General features: G+C 40.2%; 1 protein-coding gene across 1 annotated transcript in view; it reads left to right on the forward strand.

Moving 5' to 3' along the window:
- The window catches only part of trpa1b (transient receptor potential cation channel, subfamily A, member 1b), a 241,149-nt gene that overhangs the window by 196,023 nt on the left and 23,371 nt on the right, over positions 1-21,755 (forward strand). The window contains 7 exon segments of the mRNA XM_048175085.1: positions 2,571-2,689; positions 2,902-3,064; positions 12,871-13,046; positions 16,775-16,882; positions 16,958-17,066; positions 18,024-18,169; positions 21,524-21,660. Of these exon segments, the coding sequence (XP_048031042.1) occupies positions 2,594-2,689; positions 2,902-3,064; positions 12,871-13,046; positions 16,775-16,882; positions 16,958-17,066; positions 18,024-18,169; positions 21,524-21,660 (935 nt within the window). The 5' untranslated portion in view covers positions 2,571-2,593.

A 21,755-nucleotide genomic window follows, 5' to 3' on the forward strand; every position in this document is an offset into this window, starting at 1 on the left:
ACTTTTACATTTACCAGCATTTGAAGTACTGAAGTCTCATGTCAAATTAGCATGGTCTATTCTGATAGCGTCAGATGACATTACCTCTGAGTGAGAGCCACTGTAACTGGATCTCCTTCAACCAACACAGTATATAACTCACTTCATACTGAGAGAGAGCAGGACCACAGCGCACAACTGCTCAACAGACACATCAGCTAGGTAGGAAAAAGTTCCTCCTTCTCTTTATGTTATTTAAACAAGTAGTTTGTGATGTATGTGATATAAAATATATGACTTTATTTATTTTGACTTTATTTTTGATTTATGATTAGTAAGTATTCAATTACCATTAGCCTATATAAGTACAATACCAGTGTATGATTTGGTATAAATCTTAAGGTAAATATATTTTTAATAATAATATTTTAATTGGCTATCGCTATCAACTCTAATTTCACAAATGCTATTTTTCATTGACTATTGTGAATAAAACATTTTTTTTTCTTTCTTTATAATTTATTATTTTTGTTATACTGTTGCTGGTAAGCTTTTTTTTTTTTGACAAGTTTTTAATGATGAACTTTGATGAGTCATTGTTAGAAGAGGTATGGCTTGCATGCTTGATGAATTAAAGACCGGTAACACACATTATAGTGTACATTATTTGTAGTAAGAGAACTACAAAGTGTATTTTGTCCTGAAATTATTTGACAACAAAAACAAAAGGAAACAATTTGCATCTCTGCACACCTGTGCGATGGGCCATATTCCAAGAGCAGACTGCTGCGTTTACAGTAGTCTGGGTCTGTCTCATTTAGCAGTGTTTGCTCACTGCTTGGCAACCATCTTTAGTACTTCATCTTGAATATAAAAAGACTTCCTGTATTTACTGTGTCTGTTGCAAATTACACAGACGGAAACTCATCAATTAGCTTACTTATCTGGCAGAGGATATAATGTATTTTCCTTGAAAATTTGATGTTCTTTTACAAAGTTCCCAAATTGGACCATTTTCCAAGAACAGTCTCACACAAAAGATGCACAGTGCACTGTCTTGATCTGAATTTAAAAGCACGTGGATGTGTAACAACTGTAAACAGTAGTTGAAATGGAATAAAGCTTTTTCTGTAGTTCAATCAGACAGGCAGTTGTTTCCATTTGATATTCCTGCTTAGCTTCTTTACTTCCAGCACTGACTGATTATTCTCATATAGTCTTGGAAAATCATTTTAGAGAATCGATTTTATTTGAATAATTTATTTCCATTAAACTGTTTTGAAAAAACAGGGCCAATTTAAATTCCAAAAGTCCATAGTTTACATCACGTCAATGAGCCATGACTTGCAACTTACTATTCAGAAGTTGGTGGTATTCGAAGGAGGGACAGCCCTATTCTAGAGAAAATGAGTCAGTATGGATGAGTCATCGATATTATCGTGCTGAAAGATTACATTTTACATGCATAAATCTGTTAAAAATTAATTTTGTCCAGGTTTAGCAGTATGCTAGATGTCCTCAAAGTTAACTCACATGGACTAAAAACCAAAAGATGTGTGTTTTTGATGCAGTAATTGTAAAGTTGGTTGTTTTCTGGTTTCAATTTAGTGTATATGTATCTGTTTTTTCACTGTTTATGTTTTGTTTTATTGCTACTCTGATAACAAAAAAAAAAAAAAAAATTGTACTATCTATATACAAAATTTAAAAAGTTTAAAAGTTAAAAAAAATTTATTTAATAATAATTAAGCAAGGATGCATTCAGTTGGTCAAGAGTAAATTGGTTTAAATTAATATTTTCACAATATTACTGTTTTTACAATATTTTCATCAAATAAATACAGCCTTGGTGAGCATAAGAGACTTTTTACAGACAAATCTTACAGATTTTACTTTTACTTTTGAACTGTAGTGATTATGCACATGGACTAAAAGCCAAAAAAAAAGGGGTTTCGATACAGTTATTGTATATATATGTTGTATATATATATATATATATAAGTTGGTTGTTTTCGAGTTTTATTAGTTAAATGTAGTGTAAAGTATGTTCTCATGTGTTTGTTTTATGTCAGATAAATACTCTGACATAAATACTCTGATAGCAAAAATAAATTATATTACCTATAGTTATTATATAAAAAATGAACAAAACCAATAATTAATTTTGAATCACACTTTCAAAAAGTAATTCCGCCCTCAATAAAGAAGCCAGTTGTTACAGTTGTCATTGTAAGTAAACAGATTCACTGAAGTGGAAGCTTCATTTTTTTGTTTTATGGCCTGAACACCTCAGGCAATGTTCTACAGAAATTTTACTTTTTGTATAGATTCATACTTTTTTCTTAGATGTGCACTAATATCTGTGAGAGGCTCTTTTATTGCTACAATGCTTTTCTCATGCTATTCTCTGAGAACTGACATGGTAGACTGACATCACTTTCACCTTTTGGTGAGGTTATTGTGTGCAAGTCCAATCACCTGCTCTCAGTTCAACCTTGGGCATCAGCGCACAAAAGCAGCCACTAAAAGAAAACACAATCGATGCCATTCTGAGGTTATTATTAATATCACTAATTAAATTGTCTTTACAGAATATCCTCACTAAGATCACCAAATGCAGGTTGGAAAGGCGTTTGTGAGGCAAAACAGCTTCTACAAATGTGTGATAAATACAGAGGAAACAGACCTGGATTCTGTGGATGTGTTTGAGGTGCGTGTTGTTTCTCCTGCATATATATTTTAGAGAGCTGAGGGCGGAGGGGAACACAAATATTTACAGAAGATGATGCCATCAGCATGTGTTTATATGTTTAGTTTTCTATCCAGTACAATAGTGGCCAGAAAAAATACCAGGTTACTGAAACTGACTTATGCTGTGCTTCACCTTTCCTTGGCAAGATGCTTTTATAATCTGTTCCTCAGTTGGCTTTCAAAGGGAAGGTTTCTGCCATTGACAACCTGATCCAGAAAAGTCCAGAACAACTAAGCTTCAGGGATGAGAATGGAGCTTGCCCACTGCACTATGCCTCAGCCGGAGGAAACGTGGATATAATTCAGCTTATTGTTTCTACTGTGGGTCCTGAGGGTAAGACTTACTCCTCGACATAGTTTTAAAGTCACGATGTAACGGAAGTAGTGACAGATCTTTACTTCAGTATTGTGATGCACAAAAAAAATGTAGAATGGTAACTTGGTTCTGTCCAACAGTTGTTGATTGGATGGAGTCATGTGAATGTGAGCATGCAGTAGATTGTAAGATAGGGGCCGAGTTTAACTGGAATAAATTATTGGAGATCGACATTGTCACCAGAGAGAAGTATGCTGTTCCCTATCGATACAGTTCACTCATATTGCGTCATAATTGACGCTATGGGAAAACTCCTTTTTCTCTGAAATACTGAAGCCTGATTGAATCACACAGTGAAACTGCACAAACCTATGGCACTGCAGCCCGCGGAAATGGGCGGGGCTACCCGTCTATATAAGCGAGCAAATCTCACTGAACAAACACAAAAGCCTCTCTACTCGCTGTTGAAGCAAACCTCTGCAGCGGACCAACGGCGCCTCGCAACTGACTCAGCGCTCTGCCCTGCAGCTATCCGGCGAAAGCACAGAAAGAGCACTTTCTGTCTAAAAGAGCAGCGATGTTTTATGTCAAATGTTTCCTGACTGCAGTTCGGACTGAGCTGAGTGCATCAATTGCCTGGGACGCACCCACGCCATGGCTGCACTCGCTGAGACCATCTGCTCGCTGCTCAACCAGCTGCTCACGAGAACGGCGCTGACAGCCCTGCAGCTGAGAACAGCGCTGACAACTCGGCAGCTGAGGATGACGCTTCTCCCCTGCTACTATCAGGTGAGACTAATAGAGCATATTTCTCTGTAAAAGAGCATCTTTTCGCTGGCATTGCTTCAAAGTGCCACACCTCTGAGCATGTTGCTTGCCGGGGCCACGGCCAGGTCAAACCGTGTTCATCAAAGATGGACACTCTCACTGCAAGAGCACAAGTCTCAACTCGCTGTATTCACGGACCACTTTGTCTACAGAAAGTAGGTTCTCCCCTTGTTCTCCACCGTTCTCTTCCTTTCAAAGTCTGAGACAAAGAAATTATGGAGTCACAGGGCTGAGAGAACGGAACTAAGTGAGCTCACGACGGTCCACATCCCGCATGTCTCACTCTCCCTGCAGCAAGGGGATTCCCTAGTGCTGCTCACACTGCTCAGTATGGCGCTTCTCTGCCTGTGATTATCAGGCGAGACTCATAGAGCATGCTTTCACTGTATTGTACAAGAGCGTGTTTTCACCGCTGTTTGTTTTAAAATGCCATGCCTTTGAGCGTGTCGCTTGCCGGGGCCGTGTCCATGGCAAGCCGCGTTTATCAAAGACAGACGCTCTCACTGAGTTTTGCCTTGCTGTGCTCACGGACATTTTTTTTAAGGTCACCTCTGCACTACATACACTACATACCGCCCAAGCCATTGGCTGCTCTATGGCCAACCTAGTAGGGCCGGTGCGCCACTTATAGCTCAATCTCACTGAGATTAAGGAGAAGCAGTCCTGATGCCTCAGGGCAGAGGAGGAAAGGGTTAAGTATTTACATTAAGGGTTATTTAAGGGTTAAGTATTTACATTTCAATGCTATGGGCATCAGTCCCCTGTCTCAGCACAGCGGCCTGTCACCCGAAATGCTTTGGCCCCTCGCCACCTGGGCTCAGGCTTGGAAAGCCATCCCTGGAGTGTCCAGATGGGTTCTGAACACAATCAAATGAGGTTACTCACTATGAATTTGCCGGCGAAAGAAGCTGTAGAGACAGTTCCACCAGCGAGTCAGGCTTTTACAGCCACTACTTCCTCCTTCCAAAGAAGGATGGTGGCCTCAGGCCCATCCTCGATCTCAGGCAACTGAACCATGCTTTAATGAAACGGCCATTCAAGATTGAAACAAATCCTCTCGCAGGTTTGCCCAGGGGATTGGTTCTTCTCAGTGGATCTGAAAGATGCCTGCTTTTATATCCAGATAGCCCCCCATCACAGGCCATTTTTTAGATTCGCGTTCGAGGGGGTGGGTTACCAGTATACCGTCCTTCCATTCGGACTGTCCCTGGCCCCGTGCACTTTTTACAAAGTGCATGGGTGCGGCCCTCTCCCCTCTGAGACAAAAGAGAGCATGCATCCTGAATTACCTCAACGACTGGTTCATATTGGCCCAGTCAGAGGCTGAGATTAACACTCATAGGTCCTCAGCCATTTGGAATGCCTGGACTCAATATCAACCTAGCCAAGAGCTCGCTGTCTTCCAGCCAGCGAATGTCCTTCCTGGAAGCAGTTCTCGATTCGACCCAAATGCGGGCCTGGCTCATGCCAGAGTGTGCTCTGACAATTCATTAACTTATGCCATCATTCAGAGTCTAAGTTTCACTTCCCCTCAGAGCCTTTCAGAGGATGCAGGCCCTAATGGCGACAACATCATCAGTAGTTCCGCTGGGCCTGCTACAAATGTGGCCCCTGCAGTATTGACTGAAGCCTAGTGCTCCAGCCCATGCTTGGCGTCTCGGACGCCTACATATCAAGGTGGACCATGGCTGTGTCATGGCCCTGGTCGCTTGGATGGACCCTCGTCTGTAACAGACCAGCACAGACCTGGAGTTGGTCTTCAGAAGGAAGGCAGTCTCGACAGCTTTTGGGTTGGGGAGCTCTGTGTGAGGGCAGGCCGACATCCAACATAAACCACCAAGGTGGACTCAGATTGAGGCCACTGTACAAACTGGTGAGACACCTCCTCTTATGGGCACAGCGCAACCTACACTTGCTGAGAGCGGCACACGTGCTGGATAATTTGAGCCAAGGGGCAGGCATACTGTCCCGGGGCAATGTGTCCTTAGGGGAATGGACGCTCCATCCCCAGATGGTTCACACAATCTGGAGTATCTTTGGGAGGGCAGAGGTTGACCTCTTTGCCTCAGAAAACAACTCTCACTACCCAATATTCTTCTCGAAGGACAGGGACTCGCTGGCCCGCGAGTGGCCCAGCCTTCCCCTGTATACCTTTCTCCCAGTCGTGCTGCCCTCCTCAGATCACCAGATGAATCAGGGAGGACAGATGCGTAGTCCTTCTGGTGGCCCCTCTCTGGCAGAACTCATGGCTCCCCTCCATGTCTGGCCCATCGACAGGAGCCTATCTCTGAGGCTAGAGCCCTGTCTACTAGATGCCTCTATGCCCTTAAGTGGTCTGCCTTCTCCTAATGGTGCGCAGTCTGGAATGAAGACCCAGCTTCCTGTGACATTTCACTGGTGCTGTGTTTCCTGCAGGAGGTGCTGGACATGGGCCGCACCCCTTCCAAGCTCAAAGTTTACGTGGTGGCCATAGCTGCAAACCACACTCTTGTGGCTGGCCAGTCTATAGTCAGGAATGACTTAGTGATTCTTTTCTTGAAAGGGGCCAGAAGTCTGAACCCACCTCGCCCCCTTACTATTCCAACATGGGATCCATCTACGGTCCTTTGACCCGCTTCAGTCGGCCGAGTTTTGCTGAAGACTGCCCTTCTGCTAGCCCTATCAGCGTTATTGGATTTGCGTTGCCATAGCGTCAATTATGATGCAATACGAGTGAACCGTATCAATAGGGAATGTACTTGGTTACTAACGTAACCTTGTGTCCCTGAGATAATGGGAACGAGTATCGTGTAGCTGGCCGTGCTACCACGCTGCACGACTTGGCACTTGCTGCTTTCAGTCAAAAGATTCTGAAGCCTATGGCAAGATTTGCCCGCTTATATAGATTCGGCGGGCTGCAGCGCCATAGGTACGTGCAGTTTCACTGCGTGATTCAGTCAGGCTTCAGTGTTTCAGAGATAAAGGTATTTTCCCATAGCGCCAATTACGACGCAATACTTGTTCCCATTATCTCAGGGAACCGAGGTTACATTAGTAACAGAGTAGGTTTCAAAATAAAACATTTAAATAATGCATAAATGAATTATTTACAATAAAGTGCTGCAAGGTGTGATATATTTTTGTAGGCTAAAACCCAGAAACAATATACCATTTTAGCTACTTCCTGTTGTCCTGAAGGCAATGGATTTTTCAAATGGGTTTTTTGGTTAAAAGTCATGTTTGTTTGAAGTCATACGACCATTGTGTAGTTCATTTATAGCCTACGTTTAGATTTGTACTTCTCCCGATTGTATTTAGGCTTCAAAATTCATAAAAAGTTGTGTTAATTTGTAAAGATTATCATGACATGACAAAACATGTAAGAAAACATGTAAGAATCATAAACTTTCATTGGTCACTTATTTTCAATGGGAATGGGAATATAAGTCAATAGGAAAATCCTATTGGTATTTTGTTTGAGTGAGCCAGGGTGATGTTAACCTCCAGGTTGGCCTGCAAAAATATATCAGCACTCTATAAGATCAATAAGATGCATACAGAAATGCCAAGCACTCTCCTCATCTGCTATTGGTCGGACAAACAGATAATCCGAGCAAACAGTAAAATCTGTGACATTTTCATAAATTAAATTTGACAACCCAGAAATATAACTAACATTTTGTAGGTAGGGTGAACAGATTTCTCATGGTGGAATACAAGACAGGATGGACAGGCACCCCCACAAAAGCCCCTTTGCACTGCACATTTAAGGCAATATGACCAAAAACGTATTTCATGATATGAGAAATTTTATTTCATGATAATGATATAGTTATTTTATTTTGTTATATATAAAAAAGAAGAAAGCAAATTACAAACAATAGGACAAATACAATAGAGATAAACTATGTGTTTCAGGTACAGTAGGTTTATTTAACATGTATACATTTATTTAACATCTTTTGTTGTTTAACATTAATGACACAGATAGGTATTTTAGGCTAATGTCACTTTAAGATCGAATCCTTGTATCTAATAATGACACACATCCAGTTTTCACCGAGCTGTTTTTACATTCACAAACCATAACCGACTCTATTTACGCGAGATACTCCACATGATGGGCATTTTGACAGCTGTGTCTGTATTTGACCATTCAGGCACAAAGAGAACTGAATTCGGGATTACGCACTGTCTGAGAGAGCACTTCTGGTGTGTCATTCAGCACGTTACTGCATTGCGTTGCTCTTTTCACAACTTACTGTGCACAATAACTTGATAAGCTCGAAGATTCTCGCTAAATGTACACACACACTTCTTTGACATCTTCATGTCTTTCCTCCACACTCTCTGATATATCCTGCCTTCACTACTGGTTAATCAATAACAAATTGTGATTGGATGGTAATTTTGTCCTCCAAAATATACTATGACAAGATTGGCTACCGTGATTTGGCTGTTCTTGCATGACAGAAGACTACTACTCGTTTTTATGGTCACTTAGCAAAGACAATTTAGGAAAGAAGAAATACTTGAAAAAACATGATTTTTTCCACAATAAGTCGGGACACTAAAAATGGAGCTTAAATACGGGACTGTCCCGGGAAAACAGGATGTCTGGTCACCCTAGTCATAAGACTACTTTTAGATCAATTTACAACAAAAAGGAAGGAAACAACTTCAAAGTTTAAGATTCAGTTTTGGGAATTAAGAAATTGGATCCGACTCTGGAGGCAGCAAATATGTCATCTTCATAATCTGCATAAAATGACATTTTAACCATCATAATAAACAACATATTTTGAGAAATTACATTTGAGTCAGTCTATGCTTTGCACTAATTTCATTGAAAATATATATAGAACTGTTTTGAAGGCCTTGTCCTTAGGCCTTGTTTATTCACCCTAGTCTTTTGCTATTCAGATCACATCAGGTCAATGTGTCATTATGTTCTAATGATTATAAAACTATCACATAATCTCCCCAGGGATCACACACTTACATCACTGGATGGCTTATTGTGCACAGTACTTCAATAAATCATTGACAAAACAGAGCCACCGGTTCACTCACTACAATGGAAAAAGACCAAATGATATTTAGAGTGCACATTTCTCTTCCTAATTACATCTATTACAATGCAATATCCTGTTGAAATAAACAACTTTAACCAACCCAAGGTGGTTAGCTGATCTCCTAGCCTGTCTAAGATATCTGGTCTGGTTTTAGAGGGGTTTTAGACACTTATTAGCATGCCAGGATGGGAGATCAGCTGACCAACCAGCTAAATACTCATGATTATTTCTCAAACCAGACCTAAACTCCCCAACAGCCAATTCTAAAAATTTCATTGGTCATTTCCACCACAGTGCTGATTGCCCCGACACAATGCTGAAACAGTTGGGCAGTTGTGGTTAGAATCCTGAATACATTAGGTCACAGGTGATGCACTCTCCAATCCAATATATATATATATATATATATATATATATATATATATATATATATATATATATATATATATATATATATATATATATATATATATATAACATCTGTTTAACTTATAACATGAAAGTAAGGTTAATAATATAACTTAGAGAACAAAATGTTCAGTTTTACCCAAATTAGGGTGATGCAAAAATGAGTACACCCCACTGAAAGTGTCTGGAGCAAAGCTAAATTTTAGACTACAAATGTCTAATTTAACAAGAATTCAACCACAGGTGAGTCCATTACACAGGTGTCCAGCAGACAGTTGACTATAAAAGGGTGTTAAAACCCCTTCCCATTTCATTCTGTCAGCAATGGCACCACATGGAAGAGAAATGTCACAAGACCTGAGAAAGAAAATAATTTCTTTACACCAGAAAGGTGAAGGCTACAAGAAGATCAGCAAACTTTACTTATCAGTTAGAATACTGTAGCAAAAGTGGTGCAAACATTTAAGATGGAACTGCAACCATCTCACAGAGACGTCCAGGTCGTCCACGGAAGTTAACACTTCGACAAGAGCATCTTCTGATGAGAAGGGTTGAAGAAAATCGGCATTCAAGTTCACTGCAGTTATCTAAAGAAGTAGAAAGCCAAACTGGGGTGACTATTTCCCATGATACAATACGGCGTACACAGCAGAGGAATGGCATGCATGGGTGCCGTCCAAGAAAGAAGTCTTTCCTAAAGCCCAAGCACAAAAAAGCCCACCTAGAGTTTGCCGGGGCCCATGCTGACAAAGATGAAGACTACTGGGACTCTATAGTGATGAGACCAAGATAAATGTTTTTGGAACTGATGGCTTCAAAACTGTATGGCGTCGCAAAGGTGAGGAATACAAAGAAACATGCATGGTGCCTACAAAAATGCATGGTGGTGCACAGTGTCCTTATGTGGGGCTGCATGAGTGCTGCTGGTGTCGGGGAGCTGCATTTCATTGATGGCATCATGAATTCACAGATGTACTGCTCTATACTGAAAGAGAAGATGCTACCATCACTCTGTGCTCTTGGTCGTCGAGCACTTTTCCAACATGACAATGATTCTAAACACACATCTAAGGCCATGTTGGATTTCTGAAGAAGAACAGGGTGAAAGTGATTCAGTGGCTCCTGATGTGAACCCAATTGAACACCTTTGGGGGATTCTGAGGAGACAAGTTGAGCATCACTCTCCATCCAGCATCCAGTCTCTAAAAGATAGATGTTGCAAAATGTCACCATCTTGTTGATTCCATGCCTAGAAGACTTGGTGCTGTCATTAAAAATCATGGAGGCCATACAAAGTACTAGATGTTGTAGTTTTTGTTGTGGGGTGTACTCATTTTTGCATCATCCTAATTTGAGTAAAACTGAAAAATGTGTAATCTAAGTTATATAATTAACCTTATTTTCATGTTATAAGTTAAACAGATGTTATATTAAACTTCGTCTTGTCAACATTTTGGAAATTGTTTTTGTGTTCATTGAAATATTGTTTAAAATGTTGCTCTTCAAAGGGGGTGTACTCATTTACGCTGAACAATGAATGTATGTATGTATATATATATATACATACATACAGGTGCTGGTCATATAATTAGAATATCGTGAAAAAGTTCTTTTTTTTTTACTGTAAATTATTTTAAAAAATTAAACTTTCATATATTCTAGATTCCCTACATGTAAAGTAAAACATTTCAAAAGTTTTTTTTTTTTTTAATTTGTTGATTAGAGTGTACAGCTCATGAAAGTCCAAAATCCAGTATCTCAAAATATTAGAATATTTACATTTGAGTTTCATTAAATGACCATCCCTACAGTATAAATTCCAGGTGTCTCTTGTTCTTTGAAACCACACTGATGGGGAAGACTGCTGACTTGGCAATGGTCCAGGAGACAATCATTGACACCCTCCACAAAGAGAGTAAGTCACAGAAGGTCATTACTGAATGGGGTGGCTGTTTACAGAGTGATGTATCAAAGCATATTAAATGCAAAGTTGACTGGAAGGAAGATATTGGGTAGGCAAAGGTGCACAAGCAACAGGGATGACCACAAGCTTGAGAATACTGTCAAGTAAAGCCGATTCAAACACTTGGGAGAGCTTCACAATGAGTCGAATGAAACCGGAGTCAGTGCATCAAGAGTCACCACACTCAGACATCTTCAGGAAAAGGACTACCAAGCCACATCTGAAACAGAAACAACGTCAGAAGCATCTTACCTGGGCTAAGGAGAAAAAGAACTGGACAGTGAACAGTGGTCGGAAGTGCTCTTTTCAGGTAAAAGTAAATTTTGCATTTCACGTTGAAATCATGGTCCCAGAGTCTGAAGGAAGACTGGAGAGGCACAGAATCCAAGCTGCTTGAAGTCTAGTGTGAAGTTTCTGAAGTCAGTAATGATTTGGGGGGGGGGGGGGGGGGGGTCTGCTGGTGTTGATCCATTTTGTTTTATCAAGTGCAAAGTCAATGCAGCCATCTTCCAGGAGATTTTGGAGCACTTTATGCTTCCATCTGCTGACAAGCTTTATGGAGATGCTGATTTCCTTTTCCAGCAGGACTTTAGCACCTGCCCACAGTGCAAAAACCACTTCCAAGTGGTTTGCTGACCATGATATTACTGTGCTTTATTGGCCAGCCAACATGCCTGACCTGAATCTATGGGATATTTTCAAGAGAAAGAAGAGAAACAGTCGATCCAACAATATACAGATGATCTGAAGTTTCAATAGTGCCTCAGCAGTGCCACAGGCTGATCACTTCCATGCCACACTTCACTGATGCTGTAATTTGTGCTAGGAGCAAGTCATTTGCTGTAATATGTGCTGCCGACCAAGTATTGAGTGTACAAATGAACATACTTTAAAGAACTTGAACTTTTCTGTTTTGCAAATCCATTTTTTGATTGATCTTAGGAAATATTCTAATATTTTGAGATACTGGATTTTGGACTTTCATGAGCTGTACGCTCTAATCATCAAATTTTAATAAAAAAAACTTTTGAAATGTTTTACTTTACATGTAGGGAATCTAGAATATATGAAAGTTTCATTTTTAAAAATAATTTACAATAAAAAAATGAACTTTTTGATGATATTCTAATTATATGACCAGCACTTGTATGTATGTATATATATATATATATATATATATATATATATATATATATATATATATAAAAAAATACGTACAATATAATATTATTTCAATATTAGTCTTGACAAGTCCAGATTTCTGAGACGCGCACAATAAAAGTGTCATGGTCGTGGAAATTTTTTATTCATAATTTCACAATTTATTGCCTTTATAACATTGCCATTGTGTGGTAATTTTAAATATGTTAAAAAAATTATTTTATCTTTGTGCTTTTTGCACAATCAGTAATGAAACATTTTTTGTTATTCTGTGGAATTCTCATGCCTTTTCAAATAAGGTATTTATTTCATCGCTAGGACACACTGCTTACCTTTGAAAACGTACTGAATTTCCTACTGTCCTGAATGTCGCAACCATCGCATGTATTCAGTGTTTTTCTGCTTTGTAGAGCTGAATGTACAGGATGAGCAGGGCAGAACTCCTCTGCACTGGGCTGTGGAGAAGGATCAACAGCAGAGCTGCGAATTACTGCTGGAGTTGGGTGCTGACCCCAACATCCTCAACAGCGCCATGATGGGCCTTCTGCATCTGGCTGTCACAAAAAGATACAATCATCTTGTAGAGGTCAGTCACATATGCTGCTGGTAATCTGTTGGTGTTACTGTCGGGGCAAAAGGCAGAAGTAGATATGCATTTTCTTGAATATCTTGTTATGATATGCATCAGACTGTATCAAATATACACTGTTGCTCAAACGTTTGACTAATTAAGATTTTTTATGTCTTTGAAAGAATTCTTGGTAACACTTTATTTTAAGGTCTTTTGCTTATTAGTATGCATATTACTAGTGTTACGTGCTGGTGTTGCAAAGACGAGGCGTTCACGGACTTCCACAGTAAATGGGTATTTATTAACACAACTGAGAGAAACAACATCCAAACACATCGAATAAGAACAGACAAGCAGTGAAGGGAGTGAGTCCATATATAAAGGGAGTGCTGATGAGGAGATTCAGGTGAAGATGATCGGTGGTGATGGGGAGAAGACGAGGGAAGTGAGTGCAGGTGTGGAGAATAGGAGGATCATGGGAAATGGAGTTCAGGAAGACAAGGGATCTGTGACATTCCCCCCCCCCTCCCGGGAGGCGTGTCCTCACGCCGTAGATGGAACAACGGGTAGGGGGGGTGGGCGCCCTGGATGTGCGCCATGCAGGTGCAGGGAGAGGAGTGGACTGGAGTGGAGGTCTCCAGGGCGGATCCATGAGCCATGGCAGGTTAGGAGTCCTGGGCAGCCATGGCGGGTCAGGTGCAGTGGGCTGCCATGGCGGGTCAGGGGCCTTGGCAGGCCACGGCGGGTCAGGAGACGTTGGCTGCCACGGCGGGTCCGGAGACGTGGGCTGCCACTGCAGGACAGGAGACGTGGGCTGCCACTCACATGTACCCCACCCATGGGTACTTGGCCCCCCCCAAAAAAATACTTGGGGAGGTTTAGGATGAGTATGAGGAGTCCAAGGTATCTGCGGAGCAGAGTGGAAGCATAGGCTGAAGTGGGCTCGTTGGCGGCAGAGCATGGAGCTGGCTTGGCGGAGGAGCATGGAGCTGGCTCGGCGGCGGCGGAGCATGGAGCGGCTGACTCGGCGGTGGTGGAGCATGGAGCGGCTGGCTCGGCAGAGGAGACTGGAGTGGCTGGATCGGCAGAGGAGCATGGAGCGGCTGGATCGGCAGAGGAGCATGGAGCAGCTGGCTCAGCGGCTGAGACTGGAGATACTGGCTCGGCGGCTAGAGCAGAGGGCTCAGCGGCATGAAGAGGGGTCCAATCCATCCCCTCATAAACAATTAAAACCCCCACTGGCACTGGAGTGGGCTCAGCGGAGTCTGGAGAAGGCTCCGTGGAGACTGGAGAGAACTCAGCGGGGACAGAAGAGAGCTCAGCGGTCTTTCTCTTCCTCCTCCTCCGCCTTCTAGACCCAGCGGAGGTGTGTGAGCCCAGGGTGACACAGGAAGGCAATTCACTGGAGGGGTATGAGGAGGAAGACGGAGCTTGACAGACTGGCCAGGCCGCCCGTGTTTCCGGAAGGACTGGACGAGAGGAACACTTAAAATCCTGAACCTCTTGGACAATGAATTTGGAGCTGTTCAAATACAAATTTAAATTAATAGTATCAGTTAAGGAAACATAATCATCAGGTTCACAAAAGCGGATTTTGTCCTCGTCCAGTCCATCCAAAAACAGGGCGATCAAATGAGCATTCGACCAATCTGTCAAATAAGCGAGCTCTACGAACTCCTCCACATACCTCTCCAGTGAACGTCCAACCTGGAAAAGTCTGATGAGCCGTTCAGCCGCAGATGTCGGTGTGAGAGGTGGTGAAGGAGCAGGAGTCACAGCCTGGAGAAAAAGTCCCATCTTACAATTGTGGTTGTCCAGCGGTATTGGTCTGTTCTTCTGTTATGTGCTGGTGTTGCAAAGACGAGGCGTTCACGGACTTCCACAGTAAATGGGTATTTATTAACACAACTGAGAGAAACAACATCCAAACACATCGAATAACAAATAAGAACAGACAAGGAGTGAAGGGAGTGAGTCCATATATAAAGGGAGTGCTGATGAGGAGATTCAGGTGAAGATGATCGGTGATGATGGGGAGAAGACGAGGGAAGTGAGTGCAGGTGTGGAGAACAGGAGGATCATGGGAAATGGAGTTCAGGAAGACAAGGGATCTGTGACAACTAGAATGTTGACTAGTTATTAGCACATGTTAATGCCTTATTCTGCATGACCTTATTCTACATTCTTAATCCTACCAATACCTAAACTTAACAACTAACTTACTAACTATTAATAAACAGTAAATTAGGAGTTTATAAAGGGACAAGGCGTAGTTAATAGTTTATATGTGTTCCCTATACTAAAGTGTAACCAAATTATCTTATGCTTAGCAAGGCTGCATTTATTTGATCAAAAAATACAGTAAAAGCAGTAATATTCTGAAATATTAGAATTTAAAAAACTATTTGGTAACACTGTGTACACTTTAGTAATAACATTATGCATAATTACGTGCAACTAACCCTAAACCCAGCCCTACCACTTTTTAAATAGTAAGTACATGTTATTAATTAATATTACTTAGTACTTAAATGTATAGTTACACTGTAACAAGGACACCTTAACATAAAGTGTAACCAACTATTTTCAGTTTTAATATATTTTCAAAAATAATTTATACCTGTAATGCCAAAGTTGAATTGTCAGCAGACATTACTTTGTGACATTGTCACATGATCCTTCAGAACTTATTCTAAAATTTGATTTGGTGCTCAATTTTTATTAATTATCGTTGGTGCTCAATTTAACAATAATGAAAACAATAATTGCTACTTAATAGTTTTTGTGGAAAACAGTTATTTTCAAATTGAAGTGTTATTAGTGTTTTAAAAAATACGTCTTTCAAAAACAAACAAACAAACAAACAAAAAAATCGCAATACCAAACCTTTCGAATTTGATTGAGCAGCGTATTTTAAAACCTCTGGTTATTTTTCAACTAACTCTCATTAGAGTATTAGTAGACTGTTAGGTTAGGGTTAGGTTTAGGATTAGGTTTAGGTTTAGTAGGATAAGTTGACATGTACTTGCAAAGTTTCTTATAGTCAGTAGAATGTCTGTTGAAGACCATCAAAATAAAGTGTTAGCAGATATTAAGCAGACAGTCTACTTATAATTTAGTGACTGGTAGTTGACATGTAGGTGCAGTTAGTTAGTTATCAAAAGTGGACCATTGAAATATAGTACCTTATTACTAAATCTAAGACTGAGCTAAAAATAAATTCAAGCTAAATAGAAATAATTTAAAAACAAAAACTTCTAAAAATGACAAAAACTAAAATACTAAAATTTAAACTAATATTAAAATGAAAACTTAAAATATAAAAATAAAAGCTAATTCAAAATATTAATAAACACTATAATTTTATATAAATAATTCTAAAGTAACACTGGTTGAAGTAAAAATAGATAAAACAATGTTGTGTCTTTAACGTAAGTTAGTATTAACTTCTTGTTTATTGAACTGTTCTACTGAAGCAATGTCACACTTGTGATCATGTTATAGATCTAAATATCATCATGCTGTAATTTCCTGCGTCCTCGTGCCTACAGTTGAATCACAGTTATACTGATTTCTGGCTTGTGAGATATTCATTAGATAGCCAAGGGACAGCTCAGTGGGAAACTTAAGAGCGTCATCCATATAGAATCTGCTTCCTGTTGGGCTAAAATGCTGGAGGAATTATACTGATTGAGTGCCTTGCAGATAATGAAGATCATTTTGCATTTTTTTGCCTGGCACAGGTCCTTCTGTCCTGTGACAGAACAGATGTCAATCTGGAGGGTGATCTAGGAAACACCCCTGCGATGCTGGCCTGCAGCAATAATAATTGCCAAGCTCTCCATTCTCTTGTGAGTACAAAGGGCAATGAAAATCCAGAAACTCACATATTATGTAATAAAAGTGATTATTTTCTTTCTTTGTAGTTCAAACATGGTGCCAAGATGTGCATTCAGAACAAACTGGGACACTATGCCATCCATACAGTTGCTTTTGCAGGTGCCAAAGAGGCCATGGAGCTGGTTTTGAAAATTGGTAAGCGAGTTTAATATTTTCGTTACACCAATTCACCATGACGAATCCATTCCCAACCCACTCACCATGCTGTTTAGACAGGCACTGTGACTCTGCACAATTCACGGGTGGTCTTCTGTTCCGGAATGATGCGTTCAAGACATAAATATTTGTGGGTTTTTCAGACAGCTCCCTTTGGCTTAGAGACAAAAGACACAGTTTTCGTTTACATTACAGTCCAATATTTTCAGATTCTGAAATGCAAAACAGTTAAAACAAGAAGGGTCAACAGGTGAAACATTACTGCCAACCTCCAATGCTATGGGATTTATTTGCAAGCATGTCACATGGTAACCAAACAAAGTGGTGATGCTTTCATTGTGTCTGAGGTTTGTGACATTAAATGGATAGTTCATGCAAAAATGAGAATTCAGTCATTTTTTACTCACCCTCATGTCATTCCAAACCTGTGTTACTTTTTGTTTTCCTATAAAAATTCATGTAGATTAATTAGTTAATTAATTAATTGTTGATGATCATGATGACCAAATGCATCAAAAAACATGCCAAAAGGGGACTTTCGCTTCAAAAAAGATGCAAAAGCACCATAAAAAGGGGCCTGTACACCTTATGCACTATATTCCAAGTTTTAGCTATTATTTAGCTTTTAGAAGTCTTGAAATATAGAGCATGAATTGTTATAAAACACTTTTATAATAACATTATGGTGCTTTGTCATTTTGGAGCCCCAGACCCCATTCATTATATTGAAAAGAATGGCCAGGATATTCTTTAGAAATTAACCTTTTGTGTTCTACGGGAGAGAGTAAAGGTTTGGAATGACATGAGGGTCAGCCAGTGATGAGAGAATTGTATTTTTTAAAAATGCCTCTGCATCTTCTTTCATCTGTATAAACTGTCAAGTATGAAAAAATGAATCTGAACTTTTCATCTCCTCTCTTTCTCATCCTCATGAAGGAGAAGAGCTGGGTATTTCCACTTCAGTGCACATTAATTATTTGGATAAAACCAAAAGCAGCCCCCTCCATCTAGCTGTACGTGGGGGCAACATTGAGGTGATCAAACTTTGCATCATTAAAGGAGCCAGAGTGGATCAGCAACAGGTAACTGCTGTTTCAACAAATATAAAATGTCTCCGTAAGAACTGTAACCCTGCTTCTCTGAGAAGGGAACGAGAATGTTGACGATATGGATACTCTTCTGTGTGATCTGTGTCTGAAGCACGTGTGAAATTACTTCAGTCTTATGTAGTCCCATGACAGATGACTGACGTAGCTAAAAAGGACATCCAGATCAAACATTGTCAGCTTCTATTGGCTGAAGTAAGATGCTCTCAGGCATGCAGGAAGTATAGCACAGTGACGCAGCATCTCATTCTCTTCTCATGGTCGCAAACAAGATGTTACCTTTCAAGGGAACTCAGCGCTGCGTCAGAATGTTGAATCTATGGGAATATTCATACCCACTTTAGCTATACTGAAAAAAAATGCCTGCTCAAAAGTTGTGAGTCACTGATTACACTGTATGCAGCATGTGTGTAAAAGTTTGCAGTTTTGAGAAAATAACATTTGCCAAGCTCAGTCTCAATATTTGTTCATAAGACTTTTAAGAACTGGATCTTGTAGCCTATAAATTTTGCTTTAAAATTATGTGGAAATCATCCTGCCCACTCATTCACATACAATAATATATTGGTGTGAATGATCATGAATGAGTTTCACACTTGGGAAGACAATGACCCCTCCCCAAATGGCCCTAACACGTGAATGGGACTCTGGGTGAACTGGAAGAAAGAATGTGAAGAGATTAAAAGAATGGCTTTTTGTTTGTTTGTATTTTAATTACAACACAGCATAATCCAAATATACATAACAATGGCACATTATTGAGCACACTGATCTAAACACAACAATCACACACTTCTGTGCCATTCCTAAAACAGTTCCTGTTTTGTGTTTACTTTTTGCCATGCACTGAATAAAAAAACAAAACTACCCTGCCATCTGTAGTCAGTGATTTTACCATGTTTTTTGTAGAATATCAGTCCATTTTGAAGAGACTCTTGTGAAAGTTTGAGTCTGCAGACTCATCAGTGTTACAGTTTCTAATGTATTACTTATTTCTGTAGAACAAAAAAAAGAGTATTTTAACTTCTTTTTGCCATAATCATGAAAAAATGCTAGTGATTGTGCCGGTGCCTCCTCCAACCCCAGAGGGTTAACCCTGATGATGTGAAATGGGTTGCCCCTCACGGAAAGCCCCTTGATCTTGTCACCACTGCAATGGTCTCATGTTTAGAAGGCCCAAAAGAATCATGTTGGACACTACTGCCATGAGTCCTAACAGTCCCTGAAACCATTTTACAGTGACAGTTTAGCCTAGCCTGATCTAGCTTATGCCTGTAATGGAGAAAGCACTTTCTTCTTGGAGTTTAGTCTTAACCCCAAACACCTTGTGTAAGTGAGGATGACATCTCGATGCCGAACCATCATCTGATCACTGGTACAGGCTGAGTAATATTCCTGGTGCCCTGAAACGGTTTGCGGGCAGGGAATACTGAACATACTTCTCCAATATCCTCCTCAGAGTGAGCGAGCATCCCTGTTCCGCAAGGTTCCAGGTGAAGACTGGGCAAAGAGCACAGAGCTGGATATAGCCAACACTGGGGCCTCACTCGGCCTTTAAGAAACCACAGAGGTGCTTAAGGGTCTGGAATGAAGCCACTGGAACCGGCAGGTGAGAGCTGAGAAAGGAAAAAAACCCAGTCTCAAACTCCTCTGTCAATTCCATTTGCGACCCCCAAGATCTGTGCCAACGTGCTTGCCTAGCTTCCCTCCTCGAAGAGTGCCAGGCAGGAACGGAGTTTTCTCAATGGCAGACACTCGCAAACTCAAGAGCTGACTGTGTTTGCTCCACTCCCAAGCAGACCACATGTGTGTCACCTCCCATGATATAGTGCAGGCTGGGAGACACACAGATCTTAAACTGCTGCTTATTACTTGCCATAATGCTAATATAATGAGACAAACAACACCAAATAAGACTATAATATACAGAAATGCTAATATACAGAAGCTGACAATGTTTGGTCCGGGTGTCCTTTATAGCTTCTGGGAGTCATTGGACTATGTTTTTCCAATGAGACTGGAGTGATTTCATATGTGCTGCAGATGCAGGTCATGCAGAAGTGTTCCCATAGCATCAACATTCTGATAAGCAGGCATATTTTTCCCAATGTGATCCGTCAGCTCCAGTACACAAATTTTTCTTTATCACCAGTTGCTCGCAAAATGATGGACACTGATTCACGTATCGTCCACATCATTTCCCGTGATAATAAAATTAAGTGAATTATTAAATAAATGAGTAAATAAACAACAAGCAGACTTAAACTTGTTTGCTTAAAATTTCTGCAAATAATTTGCTGATGCAGGTACAAAAAAATGTTTTGTATCTGCAAACAACAACAACAAAAATTCTTGCTCCCCCTACCTCGAGAGTCAAATGTTGCCCATGCATATGTATATAAATTTTGTGACTTTTTGGACATTCAATTTCAATCCCTCTTAAGGACTTAGATGTTTTATGTCAAAATTGTTTATTTTTAGTTTGTCATAATTTCATCATTTTGTCAATTTTTTAAATGTCATGACTGACACTTTTTATGTCATAATTATGATTTACCACACCTTGATTTCTTTGGGCTTACATAGAATGGCCTAGAAACAGAAATTCATGGCAAGTGGTTTCAGTTTCCATCTTTCTGCTTACTAGATTATCCACCAATTTGAATCTTGTCATAAACATATTTTATCATACTCCTGCTACAGCTGTAATAAGATCCTCTGCAAATTTATATAATATAATCAAGAGCCCATTATCATCAAGACTTATTTCTGTAAAAGCTTTTTGATACATTAAACCACACCATGTCCTGTAAGAAGTTTGGGGACAAAAATAACAAAATTGTTAAATATGCCTAATGTCGGGCTATAATGTCACAATTCTGAAAGAGATACCAAAAAAAAAAAAAAAAAAAAAAGAGAAAGAAAGAAAGAATTCTTTCATGGAATGCAGCCATAGAAGAATGTAGTTTGCAGTAAACACAAAAGCAGCCTGATTTCCTGACTCTCAATCTAGACCACACAGACACAAACACTCCTCCATTTGTCGTCTTCAGTCTGTAGTAGCAGGGTTGATGCATTCAGTAATAGCTTCAGATAGTTAAATTGATACAAATTGCAGCCACTTACATCTATAACTGAGCTTGGCCAGTCAGCCCATTGCCCCAGCAATTCAGGGTGCTCTCTCATTAATGGTTTGTGTTAGTGGTGCAGCAGCTGAGAGATTGTCCCCCTCTTGCATTACCTGGCCCAGCCTCTCCTACTTATGTCAGGCTAATAGCTGACTTCCATCTCAGTGTCTGTGTGTATATGTGTGGCTTGATTGTTTTGCAGTGTGACAAATCCACAGCCCTCCACTTTGCCTGCACTCAGGGTGCTCTGGATGCCGTCAAAATCATGCTTTCCTCTTACAACAGAGTGGAAGACATCATCAACATCAGGGATGGAGCCAATCAGACCCCCTTACATAGGTCAGTGTGGTGCCATACTGCTGTACAGTAGTCATTATGAAGTGAACTAGCCTTCTGGTTTATCTTAGAGCTGATCTCAATTCATTTTAAAGGGA

Source organism: Megalobrama amblycephala, linkage group LG22 (assembly GCF_018812025.1).
Source record: "Megalobrama amblycephala isolate DHTTF-2021 linkage group LG22, ASM1881202v1, whole genome shotgun sequence".
Taxonomy (NCBI): domain Eukaryota; kingdom Metazoa; phylum Chordata; class Actinopteri; order Cypriniformes; family Xenocyprididae; genus Megalobrama; species Megalobrama amblycephala.